Consider the following 17595-nt stretch of genomic DNA (forward strand, 5'->3'; position numbering starts at 1 on the left):
TTATATTTTTGTAAACATTCATCCATTTCACCTAGATTATCAGATCTATGGTCATATAATTGGGCAAAATAGTTCCTAATGACTGCATTAATTTTCTCTTCATTAGAGGTGAAATCACCTTTTTCATTTTTGGTATTGGTAATTTGGTTCTCTTCTTCCTTTTTTTAAAATCAAATTAACCAATACTCATCTATTATAATTATTTTTTTTTCTTCACAGAACCAGCTCCTAGAAACTTACTTATTATTATTAGTTCAGTAGTTCTTTTACTTTAAATTTTATTAGCTTCTTTTATTTTTAGGATTTCCAATTTAGTCTTTAATTAGGGATTTAAAATTTGTTCTTTTAGTTTTTATTTTATTTGCATGCTCAGTTCATTTATCTGCTTTTCTTACATTTTATTGATATAAGCATTCAGGGATAAATTTCCCCCTGAGTCCTACATCCCATACATTTTGATATGTTGTTTCCTCATGTCCATTTTCTTCAATGAAATTAGTGATTGTTTCTATCATTTATTTGACCCACCCATTTTGAAGAATAAGATTATTTAGTTTCGAACTAATTTCTAATTTGCTTTTCCATGAACTCTTATTGAATATAATTTTTATTGCATTATGATCTGAAAAAACTTGCATTTATTATTTCTGCTTTTCTTCATTTGGTTGTGAAGTTTTTATGCCCTGGGTATATGATCATTTTTTGTATATGTACCATGTGCTTTAGAAAAGAAGGTATATTCTTTTTATCCCTATTCAATTTTCTCCAAGTATTTATTAAATCTAACTTTTCTAAAATTTCATTCATTTCCTTTACTTCTTTCTTATTTATATTTTGTTTAGATTTATCTAGATCTGATAGGGGAAGATTGAGACTCCCCACTAGAATAGTTTTACTATTTACTCCTTAACCTTCTTTAGTTTATCCCTTAAAAATTTGGACTCTATATCATTTGGTGCATATATGTTAAGTACTGATATTATTTCATTGTCTATACTAACTTTTATTGTGACCAGAACAAAGGATAGTGAGATTTTTCCTTTTTCTCCTGGGACCTATGCCAGGATTGCTTTTGAGAAATCCTCTGAAGCTCCCTGGTTATAAATTTCTTCCCTTAATAGCTCCTCCTCCTCCAGGGGCCCCAGCTCCAAAGGGAAGACAATAAACCCTCCACAAAAACTTGATATGATTGGACCTTTTATTTATAACATAGCCTTAAATTTTTTTATACAGTCCATCAATTCAAATACCCCAGGGAGACTAAGGATACAATGTCTGACTATGGAGATCAGAGGCAGTTTTACGAGGAAATATAATAAACCCAACAACTTCAGCCACTCTCAATGAAAAGATCTGAGAAAAAGGAGAAAACATTGAGAGAAGTTGATCAAAAGGTCCCTTTATTTTTTAACCCCTTACTTCATTCTCAAGCTTGATCTCTTTTTGGAGTTGGATTCTGAGGAGGCTGGGTTCAGATGAGAGGAAATTTGATTCTTGGACAGAACTGGAGAGCTTGGATCAGTAAGATGGAGAAGCTAAAGGGATGGAGCCTTCCAGGTCAGAGGGTCTAAGAAACACATAAGATCATCCAAATTGCAAAGCCCTCTACCCTGTACTAAGTGAGATCAGAGGCTCATCTATGAGGAGAACAGCTGCTGTTCTCCTGAAGAATTTCTTCTCCATGAAATAGTAGAAGATCATAGGAGGGAACTATTATAAGGAGATAGTAACTCAACCCAATCTTGTCTGAGAACTTTATCTCTTCCCCTTCTAGTCTTTGGACAATGTGGGAAGATGATGTTACAGAAAAATAACATACATGGGAAAAAGAAATGAAGCATGCCTGATAAAAACATTGTTCTGTCTTTGGAAGAAATTAGTCCTAGGCTAGATTCTGTTGAATACCTAGATGGCTTTAGCATAAGTGATTAAACTTTTTGGACCTCTGGAAAGTGGAGGGGAGGGTAGATCCCATGACTTCTCTCAATCAGCAATTCAAGAAATGTTTACCCCCATACACAAGGTTGCTTCTTTCCCAACTTTTATCTCTAATAAAATATAGCTATATTAACATGATTCTTTATGATTTACAAAAAGGATCATAGATCTAGAGGGACCTCAGAAGCCAAATGAGTTCAACTCCCTTATTTTACAGATAGAGAAACTGAGGTTGAGAGAGGCTATATTATAACAAAATCACAGATTTAGAACTGAGAAGGATTTTAGAAGTTCTTTTGTCTATCCTTTTTGCTTTATAGATGAGGAAACTGAAGCCTAAGGAATAAGAAAGAAGAGGTGGGAGGGGTTATGGGTCATAGAATCTTGGAATCTCAGAGCTAGAAGAAATCTGAGAGGTAATGTGGCATGGGGGAACCTGCTTTGATTGTGGAATTCAAGGGAATGGCCTTTAATCACATTAATTTAATTTAATGTCACTAATTTAATTTTCTAATTGTTATCTCTATGACTTTAGTCAAATCATTTATTTTTCTGGACTCTGATTTTTCTGTAAAATGAAGAGATTGAACTGGATGTTTTCTAAATTCACTTTGAATCTAAGTTCTCATTTTACAGAGAAAGAAACTGAGGCCTAAAATTTATTGCTTCTCTTTCAACCAGAGGGGGTGAGAAAATAAAGGACTATGGAATCTCTCTGCCTCCTGTCATTATGGGAGACAGGCTAAGCTTCCAGCAGAAGCCCAAGAAAGCATTTTTTTAGGGAGTTGTGACTTTTTAATAGAAGTTGGTGCCTGCTCAGGAATTGTGCCCAGTGATTAATTTCCATCTAAATGAGGTTTTCTGGGAGATAACCAGTGTTTTAGTTCTGCTAGAACTTAATTTCTATGACCAAAGCCTCCATTTCTGCTGGTTCTAATTTGTGGCATGCTTCGGGCTCCTGCTAACTGTGTAATGATGCCTGTCAATTGCTGATCATTGTGCTTTGGGCTGCCAGAAGACGGCCAATGTCAGGAAATGTTGTCAATCTTCTTTTCAATACCATTCAATAAATAGGAAAGAAATTATTAAGGAGTGAATCATGACCTATTGCCTACCAGGTTTCATGGCATTTGCAAAATTGAGTCAAGGCGTATTTTAAAGAATGGACTGAAGCTTGGTATGGGCTTAGAACTGGGGGATGGCCATTTACTGTGTGACTATAGAAAAATCACCTAATGTCAGTGGGCCTCAAGGTACTCATCTATAAAATATAGGAGTTGGACTAGATAGCCTCTGGGGTAACTTCCAGCTCTGAGTCTAGGGGCAGTAAAGTGATGTTATAGGGAGAGGGATGGGCTTGGAATCAGGAAGATCTGAGTACAAATCCAGCCTCAGCCACTTACTAGCTGCTCTGGACTAGTCCCTTAACCCTGTTTGTCTCATCAGTAAAATAGAAATAACAATGTTTCTACCAAAGTGGTTGCAAGGTTGTAAGGATCAAAAAAGAAAATATTTGTAAATCACAGCACAGCGTTTGGCACACAGTAGGGGCTTTAGACATATTTATTCCATTCCCCTATTGGACATCCCTGGGCTTCAGTTTCTTCCTCTGTGAAATGAGGAAGTTGGACTTTATGACCTATGGGGTTCAAGTCAACTCTGAATCTTTGAAACTATGGTGTTCAAACAAATTTTACTTATGGACAGTTGGCCCAATGCTGATTAGAAATGGTTGACTATTTTAAACTGGGGACACATAGGTTACACAGACATCTTAACAATACCCTATGAATCCATTAGGATATAAATAGTGCTATCCTGGTATCAAGTATCTCCTTCATTCATACCTCCATCCATTCTTCCATCTATCCATTAATCCATCCATCCATCCATCCATCCATCCATCCATCCATCCATCCATTCATTAATCCATCCATTCTTCCATCCATCCATTAATCCATTCATTCATCCATCCATCCATCCATTCATTCATTCATTCATTCATTCAGTGTGTCAAATGGTCATTGATTGAATCAACAAGCTTCTATGTTCCAGGAATTGGGCTAAAGGCTAGGAATACCACAGTTCCTGCTCTCAAAGAGCTTATATTCAAACTGTGAGACAATCAAAAAATAACTAGGTGTGTGCAATATCTACATGCTCATATATACTCATATAGATATAGGTGCATACATATACACAAGTGTAGATGTGTACACATGAACACGTGTGTGCATATATACATACATACATAGTACACAATGCATTACACACACAAACCCAGCATGTGTGTATGTCCATGTCATATATGTGACAATAGTGTACATATATGTTGTGTTTCTATATATGTATGCATATATATTTGCACAAACATGCATGTAGGGTGGGGATGGGAGATTTTTCCTTTTATAGAAGATGATATCAAACCCCAGATACTGGAAAGTTACTTGCCCTAAGACATATAGGTAAAAAGAAAGTGAGTAAGGGTTTCTTTTGACATCAGATATAAGTATTTTTTCCTACTATCTCTATTTTGAGGGGTGGGACTAACTAATTAATTAAAGTTAAGGAAGGATTGGGTAGAGGCAAGGACAAAAGGGCCCAAAGGAATCTCACAACACAGGAGTCCTTGCTTTGATCCAAACAGCAATCCAGTAAGATGTCACCAGCAACAACAGAAATCCACTTTCTCTGTACCAGCAGCAGTAGAAACAGGCAGAGGATCAGGACAGCCAAAGAGAGAGGGAACCAATGGCTCACTGGGTCCACCCCAGAAAACCAGACAGCTACCCTCCTGGTTTATCCTGATAGCTAGAGGAAAAGCAGGCTCTCACTCCTCCAAAGTCCGCCAACTGCCAGCAACTCCTCCATTCTTCACCTCCTGAGAGCTTTGGAATGTTGGCCCTGTCATTGCTCTGTGGGATCTCTTTGCTTCTTGCTTTTTGCAAAGCTAATCTTTTACAACAGGTGGGATTCCAAACTTGTGATTTAATCACTATGGGGGAACTCTCAGATGGACTCTCCCTTCCCAATGCAGATTTGCATCTCTTTTGTAAATTATAATTTTATTTTTATTTGTTAAGTCCTGATCTTCTGACTTGGCATCAGTGCTAAGTATTATTTCCAAGACAAAAGAGTAGTAAGGGCTAGAAAATAGGAGTAAAGTGACTTGTTCAGGGTCATGCAGGAAATGTCTGAGGACACATTTGAACCCAGAACCCCCTGCCTCCAGGCCTGGCTCTCTGTTCACTGAGCCACCCAGCTGCACCTAATTGAGGCAGACAGAGGTGGTGTGATTTGTCCAGGGTCACATAACTAGTCACATAGCTAGGTAGATTTCAACTCAGGTCTTTCTGACTCTAGGCCTAGTGATAAGGGAGGGATTCTGCTTAGTTCATTTTTTTCTGCTTAACTCTGGATGAAGTAACCCCAATTTTTGGTCCCAAGACTTGCTAATAATCTAAATTTCTAAGTCACATCATTCTGTTGGTATGATGCAGGAGACAAAGTATTGGGTTTGGAATCAGAGAAATGGGTTGAATTCTAAATATTGACCTTGGGTAAGTTCCTTCCCCTTGTTGTTCAGTCATTTCAGTTGCACCCAATTCTTCATGATCCAATTTGGGGTTTTCTTAGCAAAGATCCTGGAGTGGTTTGCCATTTCCTTCTCTAGCTTATTTGACAGATGCAAAAACTGAGGCAAATAGCATTATTAAGTTACTTGTCCAGGGTCACACAGCTGATAAGTGTCTGAGGTCATATTTAACCTCAAGCGTGGCACCCCTTAGCTGCCCCAAGTCTCTTCCCCTCTCTGGGCTTTAGTTACCTCTTCTGTAAGAGGTCACACTAGATCACATAAAAGGTTGATCATATCAAAGAGGGGTCATATCATTTCTCTCAACCTCAGGCTTTCCTGACTTAATAGGGTCTGGTGGACATTAATACTTTTTTCTTTAATGTTTTAAAAGCAGGAATTAAACCCAGGTCTTCCTGGTTCAGTATTTTGAAGGACTTTATAGTGATTGTCCTAAGAAGCATGGCGTGATGTAAGAAGTATTGGGCTTTGGGTCCAGTAGACATGTTCAAACACTATTTCTGCTACTTATGGGACCTTAGATTGGATTGATCAGTCACAACTTCTTCTGGGCCTCTGTTTCCTCATATGTAAAACTAAGACCTTGGACTAGATTCTCAACAGTTTAGTTCTAACCCCATCATCTTTGGTCACTTCTACATTGTCTTGGGCAAGATGGGGATGCAGAAGGGGGTGATATTGACTGTGTGTATGTTTTTGTCATCACTTTAAAGACCATCTTCTTTACAGGACTTATTTCTCTGTGACTTGCACTCTTTCTCCTTAAAGCAAAATGCTAACAAGAAATTCAGGGCAAAAGAGACTCTCAGTTAACTGACTTCTGATTAATTGAGGCTCTTTATTGTCATAAGGTTCATGTTTCACTTGGGGGAGAGAGGGAGGAAATAAGAAAGACTTGTAGAGAACGGGAAGGAAAAACTCAAGTAGTTCCCTGGGAGACATTAATATTTTCAACTGAGACATTTTAGGCTTTTGATCAAAGCCCTTGAACCATTTCTGACCTTCCCAAAGTCCTCTGTGGGGACCATCATGCTTGGTGGCAATGGACTTCCTTCCAATTCACAATAATTCACATAGACATAAGATACAATAACTCTGTGTTCTATTTCCAAGAAAAATACATGGCGCCCCCACAAACACTCAGGAATATAAAACATACTGTGAAGATCCTTCCAAACCTAAGGCTAGGCCATTGGAACAGGCCATCTTATGTTAAACAGAGTCATGCCATTAGGAGAAAAACAACAGTGACCTTAGGAAATGGACTCAAATTTAACAGGTTGATCTGACAGAGACAAATGTCTCTGGGAGTGGAAATCAAAACGTTGAAAAAAGTTGGGCAAAAGATCCAAATAGCCCATCAGGCATCACTCCTGTCTGGGGTCAGGGTTGGTCTCTGGAGTGACCTGACTCAAAAACTTATATCTAGGTGGATCTCTTTTCCCTCCTATGTTGTCAGTCACATGGTTTCTGGGTCCCTGACAAATTAAGTGCTTTGGAAACTGAACCCTTGAATCAAAATGAAACCTGTTGGATAGATTCAGCTGCTATGGGGCAGAGATCTTGCTTATAAGATCCTGAACTTCAGAATTCCCCTCTGCTCTTCCCAGGGAGCAAAGGGACTCAACCACACTCACCAGAACAGGTGACTCACAGCACCCAGAACCATAAGCACAGTAAATCATTAGATCGGATGCTCCTCCCAGTGAGGTATCAGGAGAGTGGTTGGATGGGTCTCCCAGCCTAATGGTTTCTGCTAGGTTGGAAGAGACCAGCAGGATTGTCCTTATGGCTCCCTCCACCAAGTGTCATTGCTCATGCTGCTCTCATCACAAGTACCCAACTACACTTTGGTTACCCCAACAGATAGGGTAAGAGCAAAAGGCTCACAGCCCAACTCCTTGAGAGGCATCCCAAGAACCTTCTTGTAAGCCCTCAGACTTCTATAGTGCCATGAATAAATTAGACATAAAAATAACTTTAAAATGCCCCCCTCCCCCTGCTTGTCCCTTCATATAAATAAATAAATACTGCTAAATGGTGACTGATTGCCTCCAAAAAATAATAATAACAATAAATAAATAAATAAGTTAGTAGGGTTTTCTCCAGCATCAATGGCCCAGAAACCCCCAACCCCCGAGGCGTAGTAGCTTTCACAGAGTAAAGTGATTTGAAGCAGTCCTTGAAAAGTGGCCCAAACCAATTCCAGCGTTGACCTCATAGAGAGCTGACCGCATAAGACTGTCTGGGCTGTAAGTTCTCCTTAATTAGCGCATTGCCTTCCCAGAGGAGGCTGGATGGCACTCGAAGGCCTTTCGTCTGCAGATCTCCATGAATAAAGAATGTCAGGTCCACATGTTGTGGTGGATATATACAGTAACTGTACATCCCCTCTAACTCCCCAGTTGAAGTTCCTCCTGTGCCCAGGAGACAACTTTTCACTTTGTTTTTCCCCATGTTGGTGATGTCATGAGTTTGATGTTGGGCAGCTGGACTTGGAACAAAACCAACTTGAACTTGGAAGTGGGAAAGATTGAGTTTAAAGCTCAAGGGGAAAGCCATGGGGCAGAGGCAAGTGAGGATCACTGAAGGTGGGGCCTCTTAAAAACCATCTCAGGCTGCTTGTGAAGGCATGTGGCAAAGGCAAGGCTTGAACTCATGTCTTTCTTGACTCCCTGGCCATCTCTATCCACTGTAGCACTCTTTCCCCCACCTATATTTCTCCCAATGGGAAAATCACAGGAATCATCAGTTAGCTGAACTTGGCCCTTCCTCCATCTCTTTACTGACCACAAACCCTATTAGGCTCCCCCAGATATTATCTGACAATCTTTGATTGGCCAGGTGCTTGCCTTCTGGGGGCTTGGGGTCAGAGAGAGCCTGCTGACCAAAGGTATACATGGGGTGTGTGAGTGTAGAGGCAGTGAGAACTCTGGCAATCCAAAATTAGTCTATGTTCTTGGTCTCTATGAGAAGAGGACCCACATAGTGGGACTGACGTTTCCTGTCTCTCTTGAACCGACCAGTGAAACTAACCCTTTCCTCCCCCTTGAAAACTGCCTGGATCTATTTTATTTAAAACTCCTTCCTTGCACTCTTTTGCACCCACCATATGATTTCAGTCCATGGCATTTGTGGTTCACCTATTGGCTTACAGCTGCCCCTGGCACCAGGCTATGGGTGATATCAAGGAGCATGACCAGAATAGGGCTTCCTCTAACTGAAAGCTAGCAACAGCTGAATGCCAGTGGTGTGAGTTGTCAAATTCTTCTCTTCAGAATCTTTCCCCTCCCAATCCTTTGCTGGACATGATCTGTGCTCCAGGACCTAAGCACCTTTGGCTAAGAGAAGCTAAACTCCCTGGAGGTCAGGAGGTTTCTGGGAAAGGGGACCTAGGCAGAGAAATGGAGGCATCGATACCATCTTTGACCCAAGGCATCACAGGAAGGTGACTCTGAGGTGTCTGCATTCTGGAGCTTGGAATTTGGGAAAAGGGGAGATTATGGGCAAATGCCAAGGAGAGAATTAGGCCAGACTGGTGGGCATTGGCTACTGGCATGAATTAGTGGCACACAAGGTATTTCCAGCTGGTGTTTGATTGTAATGAAGTTGGTGCCAGCTTGGGGGGACATGAATCAGACCTTTCAGACCTTGTCTTTAGGTTCAGGAAAAGAAACACAAGTTCTGAGTCACTTGGGATCTAGCTGCCTATGGTGGGTGGCTTTTTATCACTTGCCTCCCCTAGCCTGGAGAGCCCTGTTGATGTTGGAAATGTCAGTGTCTGTTGTACTTGGCCTAGAGGGGATTGGGCAAGTCTTTCCTGCCAAGTGGCTCATTGGAACCCCAGAGTTGATCATTCAGATGACCTGATGAGGTGGTGGTTGTATGAGAAACACTGGGCACAATGAGTGGGAGACTATCTTCTCTTCCTCATTGGTCTAGTTATCTTGTTGGCCAAGATCATCACTCCCTGTCTCTCTGGAGCCTGCCAAAAGCAAATTCTACCAGTGCCATGCCAGTTTGGCATCTTTCATGATATCACTCCCACAGGGAGGTGAGTGTTTTCCAAAGTTCAGAAGCAAGATGGAACTTGAACTAGAGGCAAGCCAAATAGATGATTTTCCCTTCCACCTCCTATGCTGAGCTGATATGGCTGGTAAGGAGAGTCCTTCTTTGACAAAGGCCTCCAGGCCTTGAAACCTTCCCCCCCAAGACTGACTAGTAGCCAGGGTTGGGTCTCCTTCCCCTCCCTTACCTCCTTCCCCTCTCCTGCCCTGCCAGTCCCCAACTTCCAAATCAAATGCTACCATTGGTTGTTTCTGGTTCTCATCTCATCCTCCCCATTCCCTCTAACCAGAGGCACCCACTGAGATGGTGTGGATGGAAACTCAGCTTCCTTCGATAAGTGAGGAAAAGCAAACTTGTGGAGGACATGTGCCCCAATGAGCTTCTGCTCCTCAGAGTAATGCTGCCCTTTGGTTTCCTCTCACTGTCAACCTGGATTTAGGATGAATTGCAAAATAACATCTTGGGATTGGGATGGTGAAAATGACATCAAGGTGTCTATGTGTGTGAGTGTAGGGGGAAAAGAGTCAAAATGGCACCTGATGGGGTCCATCTGCCCTTTGGCTGTGCCCTTTTATGGAAAAAAGATTCAACCAAATGGAATATTATAAGCCCACTGGCATCCCTGGTGCCCCCTTGAAGCCCCATTTCTGAAGTACTGGCCCGGTGGTCTTTAGATAATACAAAGGGCTCCTTCTGCCTTGGATGGGCTGTCTCTTCCTCACCCCCCTCCCCCAGAGTCTGGTCCAGAATGATTGCAGGGCAGGCGTGGCTCTTGGCTGGCTGCAAAGGAGAGGAGAGTGGAGCTGGTGGGTCCTCTCTTTTCTCTGGAGCAGAGGAAGAGGTTGGGGTGGGTGGGGGGCTTAGAGCCTCCCCAGGACTCAAGGCTTCTGTCAGTAAGGAGAAAGGGACCAGAGTCCAGAGGCTGTGGCTGGGAGGCCTCCCTTAGAGGCCTGTGCTCTAGTGGCTGCCTTCAGAGGCATAATTGCGGTTGTATCTCCCAGGATCACTGATCACATCACTGTCGCTGCAGGTGATGCTGGTGCTACAGCTGCTGCCACTGCTGCTGCAGCTACTTTGGCTGCGGCTACTGCTGCTTCGAGAATAACAGCGGCTGCGGCTGCGACTGCGGCTTCGGCCGTGGCTGCGGCCTCGGCTTCGGCTTCGGCTTCGGCTGCTCTCCCAGGAGGAGTAGCTGCTGAAGCTGCTGGAGGAGGAAGGGCTGGGTCGATAGTAGGGGATGGGGCGTTTCCGGGCACTGGAAGAGAGATGGGGAGAAGGAGACAGGATGATGGAGAGGTGAAGGTTAAGGAGCTTAACCCCTCCCCTTAAGAGCTGGGAACTGGACCCACCAGGAATTGGGGCCAGAGCCAGGTCTTCTGTTCTGCCATGTCTTTGTTAGTCAGGGTACCTGGGCAAACATCTCATTCATAATCCTTAAAGCCCAAATGACTTTGACCATGAGAAGATAATCAGTGATTTTGGCTAAGTCACCAAAACTTCCTTGGCCTCAGTTTCCCAATTTGTAACATAAGGTAACATGTCTGCAAGATGGGTATAATGTGTCATCTTGAATGAGCCACTTCAATTCCATGGCTTGTTTCCTCATCTTCAACTTGAGGGGCTTAGTCTAGGTGTCTCTGGGATTCCCACTTGGTCCTGATCTATGATGCTACATGTAAGTCCTTTTCTTTTCTCTTTTGGGGTCTCAGTTTCCTCATTTGAAAAAGGAGGCAGAATGGTGTCATGAAATAATTTGGACTTAAAAGAACCTGTTCGAATGTGAGCTCTGCTTCATAGTAGCACTAGATCTTGAGCAAGGCACTCAATTTCTTTTCCCTCTTCTCCCTCTCCCTGACTCAATAAATACAAACATTTCAATATGGAAAAACAATCAGAAAAATGAGTATCGTATACCTTCTCTGAGCTTTCTTCCAGCTCTAACACTTTGGGTGATGAAGGTCATGAGGCTAGTCAACCTGCCTGCCTGTCTCTTGTTGCTTTCTGAATTGCTCCTTGGCTTCTAAAATTCACTAACCACAAAATCTCAGGGTGGCAAGGGACTTCAGAGAGGTGAAGGCTCTGGATTAAGTTATATTATCTTTTTTATACCCCTCAGTTCAGCCCCTCATTTGACAGCTGAGGATGACAGTCTCCTAGACATAAGGTAGGCAGGGAGTTCAGAGACCATAGAGTTGAAACCCCTCATTTTATAGAGGTTCCTGAAACTCGGGGAAAGAAAGTGACTTTTCCAAGGTTACCAAGGTAGGAAGCAGCAGAGGTGGGACTTGAACCTAGGTCTGACTCTTATTAAAGCTACAGAAATGGAAGGCAGGAAAGGTATATTGTGATGGAGAGAGAGTCAGTATTAGAGTCAGGGAGGTGACCTTATCTCTGGCACATATTGAAGGTCTGACCCTGGTCAAGTCACATCACTTCTCAGTGGCCAAACCACCCTCTAAGACTATACATTCTAGAGAAATTTCTTATTTGCTTTGGTAGAAAAGGTTTTCTCAGTGGGCTTATATGAATAAAATCATAAGAGAAAGAAGGAAGGAAGGAGGTAGGGAAGGAGGGAAGGTAGGAAAGAAGGCACAAAGAAAGGAAAAAAGGAAGGAAGGAGGAAGGGAAGAAAGGAAGGAGGGAGGGAGGAAGGAGGGAAGGGAAAGATAAAAAGAAAGAATAAAAGTAAGAATGAAAGAAAAGAAAAAAGGAGGAGAGAAGATAAAGGAAGGAAGGAGAGAAAGAAAGTTGAGAAGAATAGAGGAAAGAAAGAGAGAAGGAAAAAGGGAAAGCTAAAGGGAGGGAGGAAAGAGGGAAGGAAGGGAGGGAGGAAGGGGAGAAAGGAAAGAAATAAAGAAAAAAGATGAAGTGAGAAGGAAGGAAAAAAGGAAAGATAAAGGGAGGGAGGCAAGAAGGAAGAATGGAAAGAAGGTTAGAAGGTTAGAAAGAAGGTTAGAAGAAGAATGGAAAGAAAGGTTCCCCCAGGGAGGGAAGAATGAAGGAAAGAAAGGAGAGATGGAGGGAAGGAAAAGAAAGAGAAATGAAGGAATAAATGGAGGAAAGAAAGCTAGAAAGAGAGAAGTCCATAGCTGTCCAGACAAATTCCTTCTGTCTCCCAATACTAACTGACATTTCTCTAGTGTTTTCTCCCTTTGCTCTCTTGGAATCTCCAATACTACAGTAAGTACTTAACCAGTCCTTGGGATGTGTGCCTGCTTGCCTGCCTGCTTTGTTTTCATTAGTCCATTTAAACCTCAAGATGAAGTTGGTTTTTCAGGTATTTTCCCCAGTTTGCAAAGGAGGAAGCTAAGAGGAAGAAGCTGGTATCAGTGTCAGGGGTAGGATTTGAACCCAGTTCTTCTTGACCCCAAGTCCAGTTCAGTGTGTACTCTACCATGTTTGCTGAGGGTAGATAACTCCCCTTCTTGGGCTGCCCCCCAAACCGAGGCCCTCCTCACCTTGTGATCCGACGAGCCTCCAGGTGACTGGGGGAATCCCTCCTGCGCTTCCTTATGGGAGAGTAAGACCGCCGTCGTCTCCGTTCTCGATCCCGAGAGATGTCCTTTTCCACGAGTCCATATTTGTGGTCTCGATCTCTGTCTCTGGAGGTGGGTGGGGGTAGCATGGAAGAAATGGTTACTGTCCAGTATGATTCCTAAGCTGCTCAGACACTGACCCTCATCTTTCAGGTGAGCCTCTGGCTATGATGATGACGGTTCATGGCAGGCTCTGATTTGGTTGCTGTGTGACCCTGGATAAGTCAAGGTTGCTGCTCTGGACTTATTTTTTCCTTTCCATCTCCTGGGGTATGAGGGAGGCAATGGTAATAACAGAATATGGGAGAGTGTGCCTAAAGACTAATTAGTTCAAGGTGCCCTTTGGCTCTGGGCATCTGCCCATTTCCAAGCAAATTCAAAATGGGAAAGTGCTTTATTTTTTGTAAATGCTCTACTTTCATTCAGGTTCATTGTAGCTTTTATGGGCTTGGGGTGGTGCCTGACTGAGAAAATGAGATCCTTTGTATAGGCTTCCCCTGGCTTACTAAGTTTAGACCAAGCCACACTCCTGAAACATGGGTCTACTCTGGGTCTAGATGGAGAATAAGAGAAAGGCAGCAGGAACCTAGGGGCATGATGTTCTTTTGCCTTTTCTTGACAGAATAATAATAAAAATAATAACTAACGTTTATTTAAAGACTGTTTATTTGCCTTTTTTATATCCCTAACCCCTGGTATACAGTAGACACTTAATACATGTCCATCGATTGGTAAATCACTGATGTGCCTGGCACTATGCAAATAAGCACTGTACAATTAACAACTAACTTATTTGGATCCTAATAACACCCTAGGAGGGAGGGAGATGTTATTATTATGATTCCCATTTTATAGATGAGGAAACCGAGGCAGACAGCAGTGAAGTGACTTGCCCAGGGTCACACAACTAGTCAATGTCTGAGGCCAGATTTGAACTTAAGATTTTCCTGACTCCAGTCCCAACACTCTCTACCCACTGTACCATCTAGTTTCCTGAAAGAGTAATAGGGGACAATAGAAATTCGCATCTGAATCCATAGTGTTGGAGAGGCTGAGCCAAGTACCTATTAGGACTATACCGGTTGTAACTGGGACTCCGACGGGACCGGGGGCTTCTTTTTGAAGGACTCAACTTGCCAGCCTTGGTTGTGTAACAGGGAGACCGAGAATAGTACCTGTACAAAGAGAAACAGCCTGTGTGATGGTCTTGGCTAAAATGGCTTAGAGCACCCAGGAGAAGTCAGCAAAACACCAGGAATGGTTGCCATCCAGAGCCAGTGATGCATGCCATCCCTTTCCCTACTCTGAATTATAGCACAATTTGCCTCTGCCATTCCATCTTTTGCCTTTGTGCTGTCTCAGTGCCTGGAGCATTCTCCCTCCTCATCCAGGTCCCTCGGACTCCACTTCCTTGCAAGGCTCAGCTTAAGATCCATCCTCCTAAGATCAATCAGCCATTCAAGCCAGGAGGACTTCTTAAGTGCCAAATATATGCCAGGCTCTCTGTTAGGCACTCACTGGCAAAGACTGAGTCCTTGTTATTCTTCAGTCATTTCAGTCATGCCTGATTCTTCATGAAATCACTGGAGACTTTTTTGGCAAAGATATTGGAGTGGTTTGTCATTTCCTTTTTCAGCTCATGAAGAAACAGACAAACAGGGTAAAATGACTTACCCAGGGTCATCCAGCTAGTAAGTATCTGAGGCCAGGTTTGAATTCAGGAAAATGAGTCTTTCTGATACCAAGCCCAGTACTCTATCCACTGTGCAAGCTGGCTGTCTTTACTTACTTTTAAGGGATTTCTATTCTAATGAGGAATAAACATACAAAAAATAGATAAAATGATTGAAAGGCAGCTTTGGGATCGAGGATTATAATGGCCCCCAGAGGTTACCCATCCCCTTCCCCAGTTGTAGTTTGATAGAGGAAAAAGCCCATCAAGATTTACTTTGCATTGATTTGGCATTGATTTTTGTGTTTATTTACCTGAAGAAATATTTCCTCCAAAAGAATAGACTCTTCTGGAGGGCAGAATCTTGGTCTACCTGATGCCTGCCATAATACCTAGCTCATACATAGTATGTGTCCAACAGACGAAGAGAAAGGGACGTAACATACATTTATATAGCCCCCCCCCCCACCCAGGGTCCAGGCACTCTGCTAAGGACTTTATACAAACATAATCTCACTTGAATCTCACAACAACCTTGCAAGGTGCATGCTATTATTATCATCGCTACTTTAGAGCTGAGGAAACTAAGGCAAACAGTTTAAGAGTCTCATCTGGGAAGATCTGAGCTCAGCTGTGTGACCCTAGACAAGTCACTTCTCTTTTTGCGTCAGTTTCCTTATCTGTAAAATGGGAGCCATAATAATAGAACCTACCTCCCAGCATGGTTGTAAGACTAAAAGAGCTGATAATTATAAAGAACTTTAGGGCAGTGCCCGACACATAGCAGGCACTATATAAATGTTAGCTATTATTATTATTACGAGGCCAGTTTTTCCTGTTTGAAAAATGTCCCAATAGGAGGCTCATAATTAAGAAAGATAAAGGGTGTGTGTATGTGAAGAGTAGTTGGAGGAGATCATCTGTAAATTCACTTTTGGTAAGCATCTCTGGTTTCTGCCAGAGGTAGGTAGCTCCCCATTGGAGGTGGCTGTTGTAAGAGAGATGCCTGCATTAGAAGAAGGAAGGACTTCAGGTTCTCCAAGGTTCTTTCTAACTCAGAAATTATTATTAAAATAACTACTATTGATCTGTGAAATAAATCAGTTAATATTATTAAAATACTTATAATTAAATAAAAATTCAATTAAAAATAAAATAAAAGGGGGCAACTGGTTAGCTCAGTGGATTGAGAGTCAGGTCTAGAGATGGGAGGTCCTAGGGTCAAATCTGGCTTCAGACACTTCCGAGCTGTGTGACTCTGGGCAAGTCACTTCACTCCCATTGCCCAGCCCTTACCACTCTTCTGCCTTGGAACCAATGCACGGTATTAATTCCCAGACAGAAGGTAAGGGTTTAAAAAATTAAATTAAATAAATTGAATTAAATAAAAGACTTAGAAGGGCCTTGTTCCCTTTCTGCCATGTGTATTCTCTTGTGAAGATTGGGATTTAGCATTCCCCTGATTATAACAATGAAGATACTTAGCTCTTCCTTTATTGTGAAGATTAAATTTTAATCCCTGGTCTACTTTTAGATTTTAATCCCCAGAGTGTAAACCCAGTATTTAAAGTAGGTCTACCCATTTTAACCACAAAAGGTGTGAACTAACAACAAAAAGGTTTGAACTAACCACAAAAGGTGTGAACACCCATTTCATACATTGAGTGGGATGTCTGTGACCCATGTGTGAAAGAGTGGGCAGTCCTGGAGTGGAGTGTCTGCTGTGATTGGTAGACGTAAAAATTTAGGGGAAGTGACACAAGAGAAAAAGGTCTTTAAATAGTGGAAACAGAGACACATAGAGGTTGATTCAGTCACTCAGAGTTGGACTGGAGATCAGTCACTCAGACTTGGAATGAAGACAGTCACTTGGAGTTGGACTGGAAGACAGACACTCAGACTTGGAGTGAAGACAGTTGGCTGTGGAACTGGACCCCTGAAGGAGCTTGTGCAGACCTCAGACTGGTTTCCTTTGTAGGCTGTCACCTTAGTGAGTGTAAAGGCTGACTTAATTCCTTGCCCTTTCTGGAGGTGTGAACCATCATCTTGAGACTCCTTTCTAAGACTGGTGCCTTAGAATTTCTAACTGGTTCAAAGGAAGCCAGATCTCTCTCTCTCTCTCTCTCTCTCTCTCTCTCTCTCTCTCTCTCTCTCTCTCTGTCTCTCTGTCTCTCTCTCTCTCCCCCTTTCCTCTCTTCCTTAATATCTTCCCTCTATTGTAAAATAAACTACCATAAATTAATTCCAATTACTTTAGTACTTTATTTTGGGATTTAGAAATTAAATCCCAGGCGACCACAAATTAAATATTCAGTCCAAACCACAAATTTAAACTCTAAAATAAAATTTAAAAATTACTTATGTATTCATCATTTATTGTTAAGAATATTTTCTTAATCATCACTTCTCCCCAGGGGAGGAAAAACAACAGAAATAACTTTCCCTTCCTGTTTTTTTTTCAGCAGTATTTAATTTCTGTTTTCTGCTGATTTTTTAGAACTCTGAACCTTTTCTGGAAGAAGGGATGGAGAGAAGCATCAACATGGCTTCTTCTGATCCATGTCCTAGGGATCATTTATATTCTCCAGGATCAGGATCATTGATTTGGAGTTTAGCCCCATGCTCTCATTAAAAAAAAAGCTTCACTGAAACGTATTTTGACATCACAGATATTTCTGAGCCTTCTCCCACTCCCACCCTATTCTCTCTATTTGACAATTAGAAGCTTCCCCTTTTAAAGGGAAAGATAATCAAGAATCCTTCCCCCCGACAGAGCCCTCTTCAGA

The 17595-nt window shown here is 42.2% G+C and overlaps 1 protein-coding gene across 1 annotated transcript in view; it reads right to left on the reverse strand.

Moving 5' to 3' along the window:
• Positions 1-6351: 6351 nt before the first annotated feature.
• Positions 6352-17595, reverse strand: part of SRRM4 (serine/arginine repetitive matrix 4) — a gene marked incomplete at its 5' end in the record, with an annotated part of 246835 nt that continues 235591 nt past the window's right edge. The window contains 3 exons of the mRNA XM_007490321.3: positions 6352-10856; positions 13060-13203; positions 14202-14312. Of these exons, the coding sequence (XP_007490383.2) occupies positions 10559-10856; positions 13060-13203; positions 14202-14312 (553 nt within the window). The remainder of the gene's footprint in view (positions 10857-13059; positions 13204-14201; positions 14313-17595) is intronic.

The sequence above is a fragment of the Monodelphis domestica genome, chromosome 3, assembly GCF_027887165.1.
Source record: "Monodelphis domestica isolate mMonDom1 chromosome 3, mMonDom1.pri, whole genome shotgun sequence".
In the NCBI taxonomy this organism is placed as follows: domain Eukaryota; kingdom Metazoa; phylum Chordata; class Mammalia; order Didelphimorphia; family Didelphidae; genus Monodelphis; species Monodelphis domestica.